General features: G+C 46.4%; 1 protein-coding gene across 1 annotated transcript in view; it reads left to right on the plus strand.

Moving 5' to 3' along the window:
* The window catches only part of LOC140738184 (uncharacterized), a 159,244-nt gene that overhangs the window by 75,533 nt on the left and 61,651 nt on the right, over nt 1–22,060 (plus strand). Inside the window, exon 12 of the mRNA XM_073065300.1 lies at nt 12,836–12,989. Coding sequence (XP_072921401.1) covers nt 12,836–12,989 — 154 coding nt within the window. The remainder of the gene's footprint in view (nt 1–12,835; nt 12,990–22,060) is intronic.

Consider the following 22,060-nt stretch of genomic DNA (forward strand, 5'->3'; position numbering starts at 1 on the left):
CATTGGGGAGTATTGACCTCTTCATCCTGTCTGAGGAGCATTGCATCGATAGTAACCTGTCGCTGAAACTGCTTCTCTGTCTCTGGATGGTGCTATGTAGAGGATGTTCAGAGTTATCCATAATTGACCGTAGCCTACTCAGCGCCCTTCGCTCAGCTACCGATGTTAAACTCTCCAGTACTTTGCCCACGACAGAGCCCGCCTTCCTTACCAGCTTATTAAGACGTGAGGCGTCCCTCTTCTTAATGCTTCCTCCCCAACACGCCACCACAAAGAAGAGGGCGCTCTCCACAACTGACCTGTAGAACATCTTCAGCGTCTCACTACAGACATTGAATGACGCCAACCTTCTTAGGAAGTACAGTCGACTCTGTGCCTTCCTGCACAAGGCATCTGTGTTGGCAGTCCAGTCTAGCTTCTCGTCTAACTGTACTCCCAGATACTTGTAGGTCTTAACCTGCTCCACACATTCTCCATTAATGATCACTGGCTCCATATGAGGCCTAGATCTCCTAAAGTCCACCACCATCTCCTTGGTCTTGGTGATATTGAGACGCAGGTAGTTTGAGTTGCACCATATCACAAAGTCCTGTATCAGTTTCCTATACTCCTCCTCCTGTCCATTCCTGACACACCCCACTATGGCCGTGTCATCAGCGAACTTTTGCACATGGCGGGTCTCCGAGTTATATTGGAAGTCTGATGCAGCACTGCTTCCCACAAACCAGGGAAACAGGTAATCACATCTATCTGAGTTGGGCACTGTCCTGATAAGCCTGGTTACAAATTGCCCTGATTTCCTCAGTCTGACTGCTTCACTACTTCCATAGCAAATTCAGACAGCGGAACACCATCACTGCTTGGGTTTATTTTAAGTGTTTTTACTCTAAAGCATAAGTTTAGTCTATATCCAAACTGATATGCATTTGAGAAGCATATATCCATACTTTAGGTGCAATAAATACCATGTTTGTGCAATATTCTAGGGTAAGCTGCTGACTGATATACCATTTACATCAGCTTCAGCCAGACCTCTCATGAAAATGATTCCATTAAGACAAAAGCACAGAGACAGCAGAATGGCAGTAAGTAATGGTACAGCACCATTGTTGGAAGAGGGTGGTTGGTAAGCAGGGATTGTAGGTACTGGCAGGCTGAGATTAGACACAAGGTTAAACAAGGGACTTCAGATGCTGGAAGCTAGAGTGCCTGGAACTCAACAGGCCGAGCAGCATCCGTGGAGGGAAAGGAGTTGTCAATGTTATGAGCCGAGACCCTGCATCAGCAGAGTTTCCACACATTTATACCAGGCACACTGGAGGTTAGAGGCCTGTCCTCGGGTCTGAGTGTGTGTGTGTGGGTGGGAGTGAACAGCGGGACTTGTTTTTCTGCTTACTGTCTTCTGTGCTGCTCTGCCGAGCATTGCCAGCATTCTATGTTGGTGCTGGAATGTGTGGTGACACTTGTGGGCTGCCCCCAGCACACCCGTGGGTGGATTGGTGTTAACGTAAGCAAAGCATTTCACTCTAAGCTTCATTGTACACGTGGTAAATAAACTTGAATGCTGATCTTGATTTGGGCAGCACGTGGGGCAGTAATGGCTTCCTCCACTTCATACAACACCTCTCACACTTCCTCCTTACCCGTCCCGTTGTAGCTGTCAGCAGGCTTCACTTTCCTCCATTGTGCCTCACATAGTGACCTGTTTCATTCAGCCAACCTCTCTCAGACTGCAGACTCCACCTGTCCGTTCAAAACTGAACCGGCTCTGCAGTGATCTTGCTTCATGCTGCGGCCTGCTCGTTTGGAGCTCAGCCATTTCGTGCTCATTTCAGAGCAACTCCGCCTGATTGCCTGGCCGTCTCACTACGCTGGCCTCGCACCACACATCACACTCTTTCAGGTATAATATTTTGAGCAGTAAATGCATTGCAAGCACTTTGTAGCAAAGCCACATAAAGAGGCTTTTGAACTTATGGTTGAATGAAGTGGATGTATGATGCATCAATGAGGTGAAGAAAAGGTGGAAAGAAGGGGAAGTTTTAGGAGGCAACTTCAAAGTTCAGGTCTCAGGTTGATCAAGGATCAACTTTACTTACCATGTCCGTTGACATGTAGTAGGAATTTGCTGAGCTGTGCTGAAAGATGAAGTTATGGCCACCGGAAGTAGGGTTAATATGAAAGGCAATGTTCAAAAGACAAGAATTTGTATTGGAAGAGAGCAGGTTCTTTGAAGAGCCGCAGGGCTGGAAGAGACTGGGGGGGGTGGGGTTGATGGGAGCTGGAGGTGGTGATGATTAGAAGTAACAGGAGATTTTGAAAATAAGCATGGAAGTTACTGGCTAACTGAGGGCCAGTGAAGATGAGTGTGTACTGAAGTGGTGAATGAACAGGAGTTGTGTAGGCTAGGACTCAAGGCAGCATAGATTTGAGCATCTCAAACTTTATGGAACAGGGAATGCTGGAATATTAAAGTTAACAGAAGTGGAGGAAGTCTTGATCCGAGGGTGAGATCATGAAACGAGCAGTAAAGATGGGAAATGTTCAAAACCCAGACCGGGGAGATGTTTGAAATCCAGACCGGGGAGATGTTTGAAACCCAGACCGGGGAGATGTTCAAAACCCAGACCGGGGAGATGTTTGAAACCCAGTCTGGGGGAGATGTTTGAAACCCAGACCGGGGAGATGTTTGAAACCCAGTCTGGGGGAGATGTATGAAATCCAGTCTGGGGGAGATGTTTGAAATCCAGTCTGGGGGAGATGTATGAAATCCAGTCTGGGGGAGATGTTTGAAATCCAGTCTGGGGGAGATGTATGAAATCCAGTCTGGGGGAGATGTATGAAATCCAGTCTGGGGGAGATGTTCAAAACCCAGACCGGGGAGATGTTCAAAACCCAGACCGGGGAGATGTTTGAAACCCAGACCGGGGAGATGTTTGAAACCCAGACCGGGGAGATGTTTGAAATCCAGTCTGGGGAAATGTTCAAAACCCAGACCGGGGAGATGTTCAAAACCCAGACCGGGGAGATGTTCAAAACCCAGACCGGGGAAATGTTCAAAACCCAGACCGGGGAGATGTTTGAAACCCAGACCGGGGAGATGTTTGAAACCCAGACCGGGGAGATGTTTGAAATCCAGACCGGGGAGATGTTCAAAACCCAGACCGGGGAGATGTTCAAAACCCAGACCGGGGAAATGTTCAAAACCCAGACCGGGGAGATGTTTGAAACCCAGACCGGGGAGATGTTCAAAACACAGACCGGGGAGATGTTTGAAACCCAGACCGGGGAGATGTTTGAAATCCAGTCTGGGGAAATGTTCAAAACCCAGACTGGGGAGATGTTCAAAACCCAGACCGGGGAAATGTTCAAAACCCAGACCGGGGAGATGTTTGAAATCCAGACCGGGGAGATGTTCAAAACCCAGACCGGGGAGATGTTTGAAACCCAGACCGGGGAGATGTTTGAAATCCAGTCTGGGGAAATGTTCAAAACCCAGACTGGGGAGATGTTCAAAACCCAGACCGGGGAGATGTTCAAAACCCAGACCGGGGAAATGTTCAAAACCCAGACCGGGGAGATGTTTGAAACCCAGACAGGGGAGATGTTTGAAACCAAGACCGGGGAGATGTTTGAAATCCAGACCGGGGAGATGTTCAAAACCCAGACCGGGGAGATGTTCAAAACCCAGACCGGGGAAATGTTCAAAACCCAGACCGGAGAGATGTTTGAAACCCAGACCGGGGAGATGTTCAAAACACAGACCGGGGAGATGTTTGAAACCCAGACCGGGGAGATGTTTGAAATCCAGTCTGGGGAGATGTTCAAAACCCAGACTGGGGAGATGTTCAAAACCCAGACCGGGGAAATGTTCAAAACCCAGACCGGGGAGATGTTTGAAATCCAGACCGGGGAGATGTTCAAAACCCAGACCGGGGAGATGTTCAAAACCCAGACCGGGGAGATGTTCGAAACCCAGACCGGGGAGATGTTCAAAACCCAGACCGGGGAGATGTTTGAAATCCAGACCGGGGAGATGTTCGAAACCCAGACCGGGGAGATGTTCAAAACCCAGACCGGGGAGATGTTCAAAACCCAGACCGGGGAGATATTTGAAATCCAGACCGGGGAGATGTTTGAAATCCAGACCGGGGAGATGTTTGAAATCCAGTCTGGGGAAATGTTCAAAACCCAGACCGGGGAGATGTTCAAAACCCAGACCGGGGAGATGTTCAAAACCCAGACCGGGGAGATGTTTGATATCTGGTTAGGGGAGATGTTTGATACCCGGTTAGGGGAGATGTTTGATATCTGGTTAGGGGAGATATTTGATACCCGGTTAGGGGAGATGTTTGATATCCGGTTAGGGGAGATGTTTGATACCCGGTTAGGGGAGATGTTTGATACCCAGTTAGGGGAGATGTTTGATATCCGGTTAGGGGAGATGTTTGATACCCGGTTAGGGGAGATGTTTCATACCCGGTTAGGGGAGATGTTTGATACCCGGTTAGGGGAGATGTTTGATACCCGGTTAGGGGAGATGTTTGATATCTGGTTAGGGGAGATGTTTGATACCCGGTTAGGGGAGATGTTTGATACCCGGTTAGGGGAGATGTTTGATATCCGGTTAGGGGAGATGTTTGGTATCTGGTTAGGGGAGATGTTTGATATCTGGTTAGGGGAGATGTTTGATACCAAGTTAGGGGAGATGTTTGATACCCGGTTAGGCGAGATGTTTGATACCTGGTTAGGGGAGATGTTTGATACCCGGTTAGGGGAGATGTTTGATATCTGGTTAGGGGAGATGTTTGATATCCGGTTAGGGGAGATGTTTGATACCCGGTTAGGGGAGATGTTTCATACCCGGTTAGGGGAGAAGTTTGATATCTGGTTAGGGGAGATGTTTGGTATCTGGTTAGGGGAGATGTTTGGTATCTGGTTAGGGGAGATGTTTGATATCTGGTTAGGGGAGAAGTTTGATACCCGGTTAGGGGAGATGTTTGATATCTGGTTAGGGGAGAAGTTTGATACCCGGTTAGGGGAGTTGTTTGATATCTGGTTAGGGGAGATGTTTCATATCTGGTTAGGGGAGATGTTTGATACCCAGTTAGGGGAGATGTTTGATATCAGGTTAGGGGAGATGTTTGATATCTGGTTAGGGGAGATGTTTGATACCCGGTTAGGGGAGATGTTTGATATCTGGTTAGGGGAGATGTTTGATATCTGGTTAGGGGAGATGTTTGATACCCAGTTAGGGGAGATGTTTGATATCAGGTTAGGGGAGATGTTTGATATCTGGTTAGGGGAGATGTTTGATACCCGGTTAGGGGAGATGTTTGATATCTGGTTAGGGGAGATGTTTGATATCTGGTTAGGGGAGATGTTTGATACCCGGTTAGGGGAGATGTTTGATATCTGGTTAGGGGAGATGTTTGATACCCGGTTAGGGGAGATGTTTGATATCTGGTTAGGGGAGATGTTTGATATCTGGTTAGGGGAGATGTTTGATACCCGGTTAGGGGAGATGTTTGATATCTGGTTAGGGGAGATGTTTGATATCTGGTTAGGGGAGATGTTTGATATCCAGTTAGGGAAGATGTTTGATACCCGGTTAGGGGAGATGTTTGATATCTGGCCTAGCGGACATGTTCAAAACCCATCATTGGGATATGAGACCAGTTTATGAAAAGAGGTAGATTGCTTGGAATGGGAATAGATTCTCTGATGTGGTCCAGTGACAGTGCTTTAGCCTCACTGGGGGTACGTTGAGCCGCCCCTAGGTTCAATCCTGACCTCATCTGCAGTCTATTTTCATTCTCCTCATGGTCACGTCTGCTTTTCCAAAGGGCTCTGTTTCCTCTCACAATCCAAAGGCACGCAGGTTGGTCAGTTTATGATACTGTAAAGTGCCCCCAGGATGTCGATGAGTGGTAGAATCTGGGGGGAGTTGAGGAATGTGGGGAGGATAAAATGGGAACATTGCAGGGCTGTGTAAATGGATTAATGAAAGAGGGAGTTCCAGTCAGTATGTTGAATGGTTGTTTCCACACTATATGCCTGCATGACTCTGCACAATATTTAGCCGTTGGAGTTTTCTGTTCCTGCAATTCTGGATTTTAGATATGTAATTTGACAATTTAAGAATGAAGGAAGCATATGGTGATGTGAACCCGGCATTGTTGGTGTACATATTGCTTCAGGTAATGGTCATTTCGTACCTGTTTTATACCATCCATTTCACACGGCACTGTTGTGACACAACATCCACTGCTCACTTCAGTTGTGTTCTTCTACAGATGGTAGTTTGCACATTGCTCATTTTGTTCTACATTGGAGGACCGTTTTCACCCCCGCACTGCCAAAATATCACCCATTAGTTTGAAACATGTCTAGGGAAGTCAGGTTTTAATCCTGTTCATTCTTGCAGTCAAGGTATTGTTGGTCCCAACCAACATTCCCTCTGATTTTTTTGACAGCTGTGCTCCGAGCAGGAAATGTTTACACAGCCTGAAAACTGCGCGGCACTTTAATAAAACATTGTACAAAAAAAAATTCTGGCTGCACGGAAATACAGGCTATGTGCGCGGGAGCATTTCAGTTACTGCGCGGCCTTGCACCCGCACAGTTTAGAGGAAACAGTAGTGCTATAGCAGATGGTTGTATCCAGAGGAGCCTCTTTAATCCCTCAAGCCTTGCTCCATTACTCAATGAGCCAATCTCCCACGGTCCCCACAATAAAACAATCTGTGACGTTACATCTGGCATCTATCTGACGCTGAGCCAGAGAGATTACAACAGTGACACTTCAGCCTTAGTGAGCGGCCACTGATAGTCCTCAACAAGGCCTTCAGTTTGAATCACTGAGGTCAGCCAGTATCAGCCCAGCCCATCTCCAGCTGACCTCATCTCCTTTCCCCTTGTTAGCTCCCAACTACCTTCTCACATTCTATCCTTTGCCAGCTTGAGGCCATCTAAAACTCTGCATCCCTAATTCAATTACAAGTAGTTCTGTTATAACACATTAGTTATGTTCCTAAGAAACTCTGTCATAGACTCATTGACAGAAACAGGCCCTTCAGCCCATCTATTGCATATAACCATATAACAATTACAGCATGGAAACGGGTCATCTCGGCCCTTCTAGTCCATGCCGAACGCTTACTCTCACCTAATCCCACCGACCTGCGCTCAGCCCATAACCCTACATTCCTTTCCTGTCCATAGACCTGTCCAATTTTGCTTTAAATGACAATACCGAACCTGCCTCTACCACTTCTACTGGAAGCTCATTCCACACAGCTACCACTCTCTGAGTAAAGAAATTCCCCCTCATGTTACCCTTAAACTTTTGGTCCTTAAGTCTCAACTCATGTCCTCTTGTTTGAATCTCCCCTACTCTCAATGGAAAAAGCCTATGCACGTCAACTCTGTCTATCCCCCTCATAATTTTAAATACCTCTATCAAGTCCCCCCTCAACCTTCTACGCTCCAAAGAATAAAGACCTAACTTGTTCAATCTTTCCCTGTAACTTAGGTGCTGAAACCCAGGTAACATTCTAGTAAATCTTCTCTGTACTCTCTCTATTTTGTTGACATTTTTCCTATAATTCGGTGACCAGTACTGTACACAATGCTCCAAATTCGGCCTTACCAATGCCTTGTACAATTTTAACATTACATCCCAACTCCTATACTCAATGCTCTGATTTATAAAGGCCAGCATACCAAAAGCTTTCTTCACCACCCTATCCACATGAGATTCCACCTTCAGGGAACTATGCACCATTGTTCCGAGATCACTCTGTTCTACTGCATTCTTCAATGCCCTACCATTTACCATGTATGTCTTATTTGGATTATTCCTACCAAAATGTAGCACCTCGCACTTATCGGCATTAAACTCCATCCGCCATCACTCAGCCCACTCTTCTAACTGGCCTAAATCTCTCTGCAAACTTTGAAAACCTACTTCATTATCCACAACGCCACCTACCTTAGTATCACCTGCATACTTACTAATCCAATTTACCACCCCATCATCCAGATCATTAATGTATATGACAAACAACATTGGACCCAGTACAGATCCCTGAGGCACACCACTAGTCACCGGCCTCCAACCTGACAAACAGTTATCCACCACTACTCTCTGGCAACTCCCATCCAGCCACTGTTGAATCCATTTTATTACTTCAATATTAATACCTAACGATTGAACCTTCCTAACTAACCTTCCATGCAGAACCTTGTCAAAGGCCTTACTTAAGTCCATATAGACAACATCCACTGCTCTACCCTCGTCAACTTTCCTTATAACCTCTTCAAAAAATTCAATAAGATTTGTCAAACATGACCTTCCATGCACAAATCCATGCTGACTGTTCCTAATCAGACCCTGTCTATCCAGATAATTATATATACCATCTCTAAGAATACTTTCCATTAATTTACCCACCACTGATGTCAAACTGACAGGCCTATAATTGCTGGGTTTACTCTTAGAACCCTTTTTAAACAATGTAAGCACATGAGCAATACGCCAATCCTCTGGCACCATCCCCATTTCTAATGACATTTGAAATATTTCTGTCAGAGCCCCTACTATTTCTACACTAACCTCCCTCAAGGTCCTGGGGAATATCCTGTCAGGACGCAGAGATTTATCCACTTTTATATTCCTTAAAAGCGCCAGTACTTCCTCCTCTTTAATCGTCATAGTTTCCATAACTTCCCTACTTGTTTCCTTTACCTTACACAATTCAATATCCTTCTCCTTAGTGAATACCAAAGAAAAGAAATTGTTCAAAATCTACCCCATCTCTTTCGGCTACGCACATAGCTGTCCACTCTGATTCTCGAAGGGACCAATTTTAACCCTCACTATCCTTTTGCTATTCGTATAACTGTAGAAACCCTTTGGATTTATTTTCACCTTACTTACCAAAGCAACCTCATATCTTCTTTTAGCTTTTCTAATTTCTTTCTTAAGATTCTTCTTACATTCTTTATATTCCTCGAGCACCTCATTTACTCCATGCTGCCTATATTTACTGTAGATCTCTCTCTTTTTCCTAAACAAGTTTCCAATATCCCTTGAAAACCATGGCTCTCTCAAACTTTTAACCTTTCCTTTCAACCTAACAGGAACATGAAGATTCTGTACCCTCAAAATTTCACCTTTAGATGATCACTATTTCTCTATTACATCCTTCCCATAAAACAAATTGTCCCAATCCACTCCTTCTAAATCCTTTCGCATCTCCTCAAAGTTAGCCTTTCTCCAATCAAAAATCTCAACCCTGGGTCCAGTCCTATCCTTCTCCATTAATTATATTGAAACTAATGGCATTGTGATCACTGGACCCAAAGTGCTCCCCAACACATACCTCTGTCACCTGACCTATTTCATTCCCTAACAGGAGATCCAACACTGCCCCTTCTCTAGTTGGTACCTCTATGTATTGCTGCAAAAAACCATCCTGCACACATTTTACAAACTCCAATCCATCCATCCCTTTTACAGTATGGGCTTCCCAGTCTATGTGTGGAAAATTAAAATCTCCCACAATCACAACCCTGTGCTTACTACAAATATCTTCTATCTCCTTGCAAATTTGCTCCTCCAATTCTTGCTCCCCATTAGGTGGTCTATAATAGACCCCTATAAGTGTTACTACACCTTTCCCATTCCTCAATTCCGTCCAAATAGTCTCCCTAGACGAGCCCTGTAATCTATCCTGCCAGAGCACCGCTGTAATATTTTCTCTGACAAGCAACGCAACACCTCCCCCTCTTGTCCCTCCGATTCTATCACACCTGAAGCAACGAAATCCAGGAATATTTAGTTGCCAATTACACCCCTCTTGCAGCCATGTTTCACTAATAGCTACAACATCATATTTTCAGGTATCAATCCATGCTCTAAGCTCATCCACCTTTTTTACAGTGCTCCTAGCATTAAAATAAATGCATTTAAGAAATTCTCACCTCTTCCTCTCTGTTTATCTCTAACAGTACAAAGAACTTTACTGTCTTCTTTTTCTTCCTTCTCCCATACATCTGTTCCTACAATCTGGTTCCCCTCCCCACCCCCGTATCTAGTTTAAATCCACTGGAGCCTCTCTAGCAAACCTACCTGCAAGAATATTTGTCCCCCTCCAGTTCAGACGTAAACCATCCCGCTGGAGCAGGCCCCAACTTCCCTGGAAAACTGCCCAATTATCTATAAATCTGAAGCCCTCTGTCCTGCACCATGTCTTCAACCATGTGTTGATCTGCACTATCTTACTATTTCTAAATCCATCTGCACGTGGCACTGGTAGCAATCCTGAGATTGCTATCCAGGAGGTCCTGTCCTTTAACTGGGCACCTAGCTCCCTAAACTCACCTTTCAGGACCTCCTCACTCTTCCTACCCATGTCATTGGTCCCTACTTGGACCACGACATCCGGCTGCTCACCCTCCCTCTTGAGAATACTGAGAACTCGATCCGAGATAACGCGGACCCTGGCACCAGGGAGGCAACAGACCATCCGGGATTCTCGATCTCCTCCACAGAACCTCCTGTCTGTCCCCCTAACTATCGAATCCCCTATCACTACTGCTCTCCTCTTGTCCCTCCTTCCCTTCTGAGCTGAGGGTCCAGTCTCGGTGCCAGATACGCAACCACTGCAACTTGTCCCTGGTAGGTCATCCCCACCAACAGTATCCAAAACGGTATACTTATTGTTGATGGGAACAGCCACAGGGGTGCTCTGCTCATTGTGTCTATTCCCCTTCCCTCTCCTGAAAGTCACCCAACTACCTGTCTCCTGACTCCTAGGGGTGACTATCTCCCTGAAACTCCTGTCTATTTCTGCCTCTGACCCCCTGAATGATCCGAAGTTCATCCAGCTCCAGCTCCAGTTCCCTAACTCGGTTTGTCAGGAGCTGCAGCTGGATGCACCTTTTGCAGGTGTAGTCATCAGGGACAGCTGTACTCACCCTGACTTCCCACAAACTGCAAACGGAGCACTCAACTGCCCTAACTGCTGCCTCCATTACCTACTCCTAAGCTAATTAGATTAATTAAAGGAGCTTACCTGACCTTACCTCACCTGGAGTGAAGCTCGTACTCAGCCTCTGCTCGCTATTTAAATTCTCTCACTGCTTCACGGGCTGACTTCACGTGCTTGCGCAGTTGTGCCCCTTCAAACCTTGCCTCTGCCTGTTTTCGCTGAAGCCTGATTGAGCCAAAGCTGACCCCCTCTGCCTCAGTCCATTCCAACGATGGCCGTTATGACGATGGCCGCTGTATATGGTGGACTTTCTTTTTAAACCTTTGGCGCGCCACGTCACATGCCTGCGCAGTCTAGCATCTTTGCGGCGATCAGTTTAAAAAAAGCTTCTCTCCGAGCTTTTTTTTATCTCTTCCCTCTCCGCCTCTTGCTGAGATTTAAAATGCTGAACTCTTGTTCTTCCTGGTCCCATCAATCCATACCTGGACTATTGCCTTCTATATCCCTCCCAATCATGTACTTACACAAATTTATCTTAAAAGTTTAAACCAAACTTGCACGATTTCTTCATCAAAGGTGCTGAGCAAACGCAATTGTAATGATCAGGGACTGTTAAATTACAAGTTCATACTCTGTGCTAGACTGGGAAGAAACAATTACAGAGAGAGACTCTGGGCTTGCTGGCAATTCTTTTCCGACAAGAGCATGTTAGGGCACCAGAATTTACACAGTGAGATAATTCCACTAACATGTCTCAATCATTTTTTCACACTTCAATAATTTATATAGTTAAGAGCTCTCAGTGCAAACTTATTAGGTGGGATTCATAGATCTCTCCTTCGTTTCTCAGAGCATTAGATGTCAAATATCTGAAGTCTTCAGCATGGCACAGTAGTGTAGTGGTTAGCACAATGCTTTACAGTACCAGCGACCCGGGTTCAATTCCTGCTGCCATCTTTAAGAAGTTTGTACGCATGGTTTCCTCTGGGTGCTCCAGTCCTCATGCAGTCCAAAGACATACCAGCTGGTAGGTTAATTGGTCATTGTAAATTGTCCTGTGATGAGGCAAGGGTTAAATCAGGGGATTGCTTGGCAGCATGGCTCAAAGGGCCGAAGGGCCTGTTCCACAGTGTATCAATGGATGAAATGAGGCACTGGAAGGTGATAGGTAGAAGAGGAAAAGGGACAAAGAAGAGGGAACCTGATAGGAGTGGAGAGTGGACTGTGAGAGAAAGGGAAGGAGGGGCACCAGGGGGAGGTGATAGGCAAGTGAGAAGGTAAGGGGTATGAGAGGAGCCAGACTGGGGAATGGAAAAGAGAGATGGGGGAGGGAGGAGAAATTAATAGAAGTTAGAGAAATCAATGTTTATGCCAAGAGGTTGGAGGCTACCCAGGCAGAATATGAGCTGTTGTTTCTCCAACCAGAGAGTGACTTCATTGGCCATGGATCGATATGTCGGATAGGGAATGGGAAGCAGAATTAAGTTGGGTAGGCACCGGAAGATCCTGCCTGTAGTGGCAGATGGAGTGAAGGTGGGACTGGTGGGATTTCCTGGCTGGAGAGTGCTTTACTGAGCACCTACACTCCCTCTAGCACAACAGTGAGTTCACCTCTTCAACAAGTGACATCACCACTGTTGCTGCCTCTGTAGCGTTACTCAATGAAAATCAATCCAGTGGCATTCCTAGGCATTAACATTGCTCTGCTCTGGGCAGATTCAGACTGGCACTAGCAGGAGGTGAAATAAGGGGATGCTAGACTGCTCTCTATAAAATGTTCATCAGCCACAGAGCTAAGGTACTTCAGTAAAATCTGCTCGTGTTTTTCAATTTAATAGTATAAAAGGAAGCAATCCAGTCTTCATAGACCAGTGGACTTTACTGGAGTCACGCAGAAAGTTTCCAATATCACAATTCAGTCATTGCGGCAACTGCACAGGAGGATTAAGACCATCATTGATAACTGGATGGAGCATTATAGAAAAGAAACAGGTAGGTCACTGCCTAACAACTTGCCTACAGATCTGTATTTATACTCCAGTGTTTATGAACAGCTTCACCTAATCTTTGTGTTAGATCTCCACGTTGATGAGTTATTGCTTATTTTATATCTCTCATTGGTGCTCAGATCTGCCCTAAAATCCCTAAAAGTTGCCTCACAGGTAGATAGGGTAGTTAAGAAAGCTTATGGGGTGTTAGCTTTCATAAGTCGAGGGATAGAGTTTAAGAGACGCGATGTAATGATGCAGCTCTATAAAACTCTGGTTAGGCCACACTTGGAGTACTGTGTCCAGTTCTGGTTGCCTCACTATAGGAAGGACATAGAAGCATTGGAAAGGGTACAGAGAAGATTTACCAGGATGCTGCCTGGTTTAGAGAGTACGGATTATGATCAGAGATTAAGGGAGCTAGGGCTTTACTCTTTGGAGAGAAGGAGGATGAGAGGAAACATGATAGAGGTTTACAAGATATTAAGAGGAATAGACAGAGTGGACAGCCAGCGCCTCTTCCCCAGGGCACCACTGCTCAGTACAAGAGGACATGGCTTTAAGGTAAGGGGAGGGAAGTTCAAGGGGGATATTAGAGGAAGGTCTTTCACTCAGAGAGTGGTTGGTGCGTGAATGCACTGCCTGAGTCAGTGGTGGAGGAGATACAATACTGAAGTTTAAGAGACTACTAGACAGGTATATGGAGGAATTTAAGGTGGGGGGTTATATGGGAGGCAGGGTTTGAGGGTTGGCACACCATTGTGGGCCGAAGGGCCTGTAATGTGCTGTACTGTTCTATGTTCTATATAACCTTCATTGAGGTGCTCATGAATTCTTAGCAACTCGGCTCCTATTTTTATTTCTATTTAGATTTAGTTCTAGAGATACTGCTGGTTAACAAGCCTTTCGAGCCCAATGAGCACGTACGGCCATTTACACCCATGTGACCACTAACCAACTCACCCACACATCTTTGGAAAGTGGGAGTACACTGGAGCACCTGAGGACACCCACGTAGTCACAGGGAGAAAGCACAACATCCTTACAGACAGAGGCAGAATTGCCCCTGGGTCGCTGATGCCCCAATAACATTATGCTAACTGCTATATTACCATGCCGTCAAACAGAAAATGCTGGAAGCACGCAGCAGGTCAGGCAGCATCTGAGGAAGAAAAACAGAGTAACTATTTAAGGTTACACACACAAAATGCTGCAGGACCTCAGCAGTCCAGGCAGCATCTATGGAAAAAAGTAAATAGTTGACATTTCGGGCTGAAACCCTTCTTCAGGAGACGTCGGAGTTAAAAGGTGAGGGAGGGGAGGAAGAAACACAAGGTGATAGTTGAAAGTGGAACAGGGAGGGATGAAGTAAAGAGCTGGGGAGTTGATTGGTGGAAGAGATGCAGGGCTGGAGAAGGGGGAATCTGATAGGAGAGTGTAGAGGACCATGGAAGAAAGAAAAGGGGGGAGGAGCACCAGAGGGAGGTGTTAGGCAGGGAAGGAGATAAGCTGAGAGAGGGAAATGGGAATGGTGAATGGTGAATGGTGAAAGAGGGGGAAGGCAATTATGGGACAGTTGAGAAATCGATGTTCATGCCATCAGGTTGGAGGCTACTCAGGTGGAATATAAGGTGTTGCTCCTCCAACATGAGTGTGGCCTCAATGTGACATTAGAGGAGGCCGTGGATTGACATCGGAATGGGAATGGGATGTGGAATTAAAACCGGTGACCACAGGGAGATCCTGCTTGTTCCGGTGGACAGAGCGTAGGTGCTTGGTGAAGCAGTCTCCCAATCTACGTCGGATCTCACTGATATTCTGGAGGCTCCACCAGGAGCACCAGACACAGTTATGAACCCAACAGGCTCACAGATGAAGTGTCGCCTCACCTGGAAGGACTATTCAGGGCCCTGAATGATAGTGAGGGAGGAGGTGTAGCACTTGTTCTGCTTGCCAGGATAAGTGTCAGAAGGGGATCAGTGGGGAGGGACGAATGGACAAGGGAGTTGTATAGGGAACACTCCTTGGGGAAAGTGAAAAGTGGGGGAGAGGGAAAGATGTCCTTGGTGGTGGGATCCCATTGGAGATTGTGGAAGTTATGGAGAATTATGTGCTGGACACGGAGGCTGGTGGGGTGGTAGGTGAGGACAAGAGGAACCCTATCCCTGGTAGGGTAGCAGGAAGATGGGGTGGGTTAGGGCTAGGGTGAACTATTTAAGGTTGCTAACCCTTTATCAAAACTGGGAAAGGGAGAAAACTAGTTATTTTTTGATATGTTGGATATGCCAGCATTCCTGTGTCCCAGTATTCCAGTAGTATTTCAGTTCGCTTGTATGCCTCTTCTGTTCAACAGCTCTAACCTGCATTTCACAACCCCTACATGTCTCCTTGTTTTTAATTTCCTCCAACTTCCCTCAAAAATGCATCAATCAGCACATTACCCTGTCAGAGATATTCCCATTGCCCTATCCATTCTCTCTCTCACACGCGTACATACACACACACACACAAAATCACTCTCACACACACACACACACACAATCATTCACTCACACACACACACACACTCACACACACATGCAATCACACACACAATCACTCACACACACTCACAAACACACTCTCACACACACACTCACTCACTCACTCATACACACATGCAATCACACACACACTCACTCACACACACACTCTCACACACACTCACACACACACACAACCACTCAACCACACACACACTCACACTCACACACACACACACTCACTCACACACACACTCTCACACACACTCACACACACACACAACCACTCAACCACACACACACTCTCAATCACTCACACACACATGCACACACACAATCTCACACACACACACTCACACACACAAACATGCAATCACACACACACACTCACTCACACGCACAATCTCACACACACTCACACACACACAATCACTCAACCACACACACACACATTCACACACACACTCACACTCACACACGCACAATCATTCACACACACACTCTCACACACATGATCACTCACACACACTCTCTCACACACACTCACACACACACAATCACTCACAAACACACTCACACACACGCAATCACTCATAGACACAGTTTCACACACACACACTCTCACAGACACACACAATTACTCACAGGCACACTCACACACACACAATCACTCACACACACACATTCTCACACACACACTCTCACACACACTCACACACACTATCACACACACAATCACTCACACACACTCTCACTTACACACACGCGCACACACACAATCTCACACACACTCACTCACATGCACACTCTCACACACACTCTCACTCACACACTCACACACACAATCACTCAACCACACACACACTCACACTCACAAACACACTCTCACACACACACTCACACACACAATCACTCTCTCACACACACTCACTCACACACACACACACACACATGCAATCACACACACTCTCACACACACACTCACACACACAAACATGCAATCACACACACACTCACTCACACGCACACTCTCACACACACTCACACACACAATCACTCAACCACACACACACTCACACTCACACACACACACTCATACACGCACAATCACTCACACACACACACTCACACTCACACACACACACACTCTCACACACTCTCACAAACACACTCTCACACACACACTCACACACACAATCACTCACACACATACTCACTCAAACACACACTCTCACACACACACAATCACTCACACACACACTCTCACACACACACAATCACTCAACCACACACACACTCACACACACACAATCACTCACACACACTCTCACACACACTCACAAACACACACTCACACACACACTCACACACACAATCACTCACACACACACTCACTCACATGCACACTCTCACACACACTCACAAACACACACTCACTCACACACACACAATCTCACACACTCACGCACACATGCAATCACACACACAATCACTCACACACAGACTCACACACACACTCACTCACTCTCTCACTCATACACACATGCAATCACACACACAATCACTCACACACAGTCTCACACACACTCACACACACAATCACTCACACACACACTCACAAACACACTCTCACACACACACTCTCACACACACTCACACACACAATCACTCAACCACACAAACACTCACACACACACACACTCACTCACACACACACGCAATCACTCATACACAGTCTCACACACACTCTCACAGACACACTCACACACACTCTCACAGACACACACTCTCACTCACTCACACACACATGCACACACACAATCTCACACACACACTCACTCACTCACACACACAAACATGCAATCACACACACTCACTCACATGCACACTCTCACACACACTCTCACTCACACACTCACTCACACACACACAATCTCACACACTCACACACATATGCAATCACACACACAATCACTCACACACACTCTCACACACACACGCAATCACTCATAGACACAGTTTCACACATACGCACACACACTCTCACAGACACACACGCACACACACACTCTGATATACACACAGAATCACTCACAAGCACACTCACACACACACAATCACTCACACACACGCTCTCACTCACACACACACGCACGCACACACACACTCTCACTCACACACACACGCACACACACTCACTCACTCACACACACAAACATGCAATCACACACACACACTCACTCACATGCACACTCTCACACACACTCTCACTCACACACTCACACACACAATCACTCAACCACACACACACTCACACTCACAAACTCACTCTCACACACACACTCACACACACAATCACTCTCACACACACACTCACTCACACACACACTCTCACACACACACACAATCACTCATGCACAGTCTCACACACACTCTCACAGACACAGTCTCACAGACACACACTCTCACTCACTCACACATGCAATCACACACACTCTCACACACACACTCACACACACAAACATGCAATCACACACACACACTCACTCACACACACACTCTCACACACACTCACACACACAATCATTCAACCACACACACACTCACACATGCACAATCACTCACACACACACTCTCACACACATGATCACTCACACACACACTCTCACACACACACAATCACTCACAAACACACACACATACACAATCACTTACACACACACGCAATCACTCATAGACACAGTTTCACACACACACTCTCTCACAGACACACACAATTACTCACAAGCACTCTCACACACACAATCACTCACAAACATTCTCACACACTCTCACACACACTCACACACACTCTCACACACACACTCACTCACTCACTCACACACACAAACATGCAATCACACACACAATCACTCACACACACTCTCGCACACACAGTCACTCACTCTCTCACTCATACACACATACAATCACACACACAATCACTCACACACACTCACACACACAATCACTCAACCACACACACACTCACACTCACACACACACGCACAATCACTCACAAACACACACTCACACACACACTCACACACACTCACTCACACACACACACTCACACACAATCACTCAACCACACACACACTCACACTCACACACACAATCACACTCACACTCACACACACACTCACTCACTCACACACACACGCAATCACTCATACACAGTCTCACACACACTCTCACAGACACACTCACACACACTCTCACAGACACACACTCTCACTCACTCACACACACATGCACACACACAATCTCACACACACACTGACTCACTCACACACACAAACATGCAATCACACACACACACACACTCACTCACATGCACACTCTCACACACACTCACACACACTCTCACTCACACACACACAATCTCACACACTCACACACACATGCAATCACACACACAATCACTCACACACACTCTCACACACACACTCACTCACTCTCTCACTCATACACACATGCAATCACACACACAATCACTCACACACACTCTCACACACTCTCACACACAATCACTCACACACATACTCACTCACACACACACTCTCACACACACACAATCACTCAACCACACACACACTCACACTCACACTCTCACACACACACTCACTCACACACACACACGCAATCACTCATACACAGTCTCACACACACTCTCACAGACACACTCACACACACTCTCTCAGACACACACTCTCACTCACTCAGACACACACGCACACACACACAATCTCACACAGACACTCACTCACTCACACACACAAACATGTAATCACACACACACACTCACTCACATGCACACTCTCACACTCACTCACACACACTCTCACTCACACACTCACTCACACACACACACAATCTCACACACTCACACACACTCACACACACAATCACTCACACACACTCTCACACACACACTCACTCACTCTCTCACTCATACACACATGCAATCACACACACAATCACTCACACACAGTCTCACACACACTCACACACACAATCACTCACACACACACTCACTCACACACACAATCACTCACACACACACTCTCACACACACTCACACACACAATCACTCAACCACACACACACACTCACACTCACACACACACACTCACTCACACACACACACACAATCACTCATACACAGTCTCACACACACTCTCACAGACACACTCACACACACTCTCACAGACACACACTCTCACTCACTCACACACACACCCACACACACAATCTCACACACACACTCACACGCACACTCTCACAAACACTCACACACACAATCACTCACACACACCCTCACACACATGATCACTCACACACACTCTCACACACACACAATCACACACAATCACTCACAAACACACTCACACACACACAATCACTCACACACACATTCTCACACACACACACTCACACACACACTCTCACACACACTCTCACACACACTCACACACACACTCTCACACACACACAATCACTCACACACACTCTCACACACACACTCACTCACACACACACACTCTCATTCACACACACACACGCACACACACAATCTCACACACACTCACTCACTCACTCACACACACAAACATGCAATCACACACACACACTCACTCACATGCACACTCTCACACACACTCACACACACTCTCACACACACACAATCTCACACTCACTCTCACATGCAATCACACACACTCTCACACACACACTCACTCACTCACTCTCTCACTCATACACACATGTAATCACACACACAATCACACACACACTCTCACACACACTCACAAACACACTCTCACACACATACTCACACACACAATCACTCACACACACACTCAATCACACACACACTCTCACACACACTCACACACACACACACGCAATCACTCATACACAGTCTCACACACATTCTCACACACACTCTCACACACACACTCTCACACACACACAATCACTCACACACACTCTCACACACACACGCACACACACACTCTCACTCACACACACACGCACACACACAATCTCACACACACACTCACTCACTCACTCACACACACAAACATGCAATCACACACACACACTCACTCACATGCACACTCTCACACACACTCACACACACTCTCACACACACACTCTCACTCACACACACACGCACACACACACTCTCACTCACACACACAATCTCACACACACACTCACTCACTCACTCACACACACAAACATGCAATCACACACACACTCACTCACATGCACACTCTCACACACACTCACACACACTCTCACACACACTCACTCACACACACACAATCTCACACTCACACTCACATGCAATCACACACACTCTCACACACACACTCACTCACTCTCTCACTCATACACACATGTAATCACACACACACTCTCACACACACTCACAAACACACTCTCACACACACAATCACTCACACACACACTCACACACACACACTCACTCACACACACACACACAATCACTCATACACAGTCTCACACACACTCTCACAGACACACACTCTCACTCACTCACACACACACACGCACACACATAATCTCACACACACACACTCACTCACACGCACACTCTCACACACACTCACACACACACAATCACTCACACACACCCTCACACACATGATCACTCACACAAACTCACACACACACTCTCACACACACACAAACACTCACAAACACACTCACACACACTCTCACTCACACACACGCACACACACACTCACTCACTCACACACACAAACATGCAATCACACACACACTCACTCACATGCACACTCTCACACACACTCACACACACTCTCACTCACTCACTCACTCACACACACACAATCTCACACACTCACACACACAATCACTCACACACACTCTCACACACACACAATCACTCACACACACTCTCACACACACACTCACTCACTCTCTCACTCATACACACATGCAATCACACACAAAGTCACTCACACACACTCTCACACACACTCACAAACACACACTCTCACACACACTCACACACACAATCACTCACACACACACACTCTCACACACACACTCACACACACACAATCACTCAACTGCACACACACTCACACTCACACACACACACACACTCACTCACACACACACGCAATCACTCATACACAGCCTCACACACACTCTCACTGACACACTCACACACACTCTCACAGACACACACTCTCACTCACTCACACACACACGCACACACACAATCTCACACACACACTCACTCACTCACTCACACACACAAACATGCAATCACACACACTCACTCACATGCACACTCTCACACACACTCACACACACTCTCACTCACACACTCACTCACACACACACAATCTCACACACTCACACACACTCACACACATATGCAATCACACACACAATCACTCACACACACACGCAATCACTCATAGACACAGTTTCACACATACACACACAC

The sequence above is a fragment of the Hemitrygon akajei genome, chromosome 14, assembly GCF_048418815.1.
Source record: "Hemitrygon akajei chromosome 14, sHemAka1.3, whole genome shotgun sequence".
Taxonomy (NCBI): domain Eukaryota; kingdom Metazoa; phylum Chordata; class Chondrichthyes; order Myliobatiformes; family Dasyatidae; genus Hemitrygon; species Hemitrygon akajei.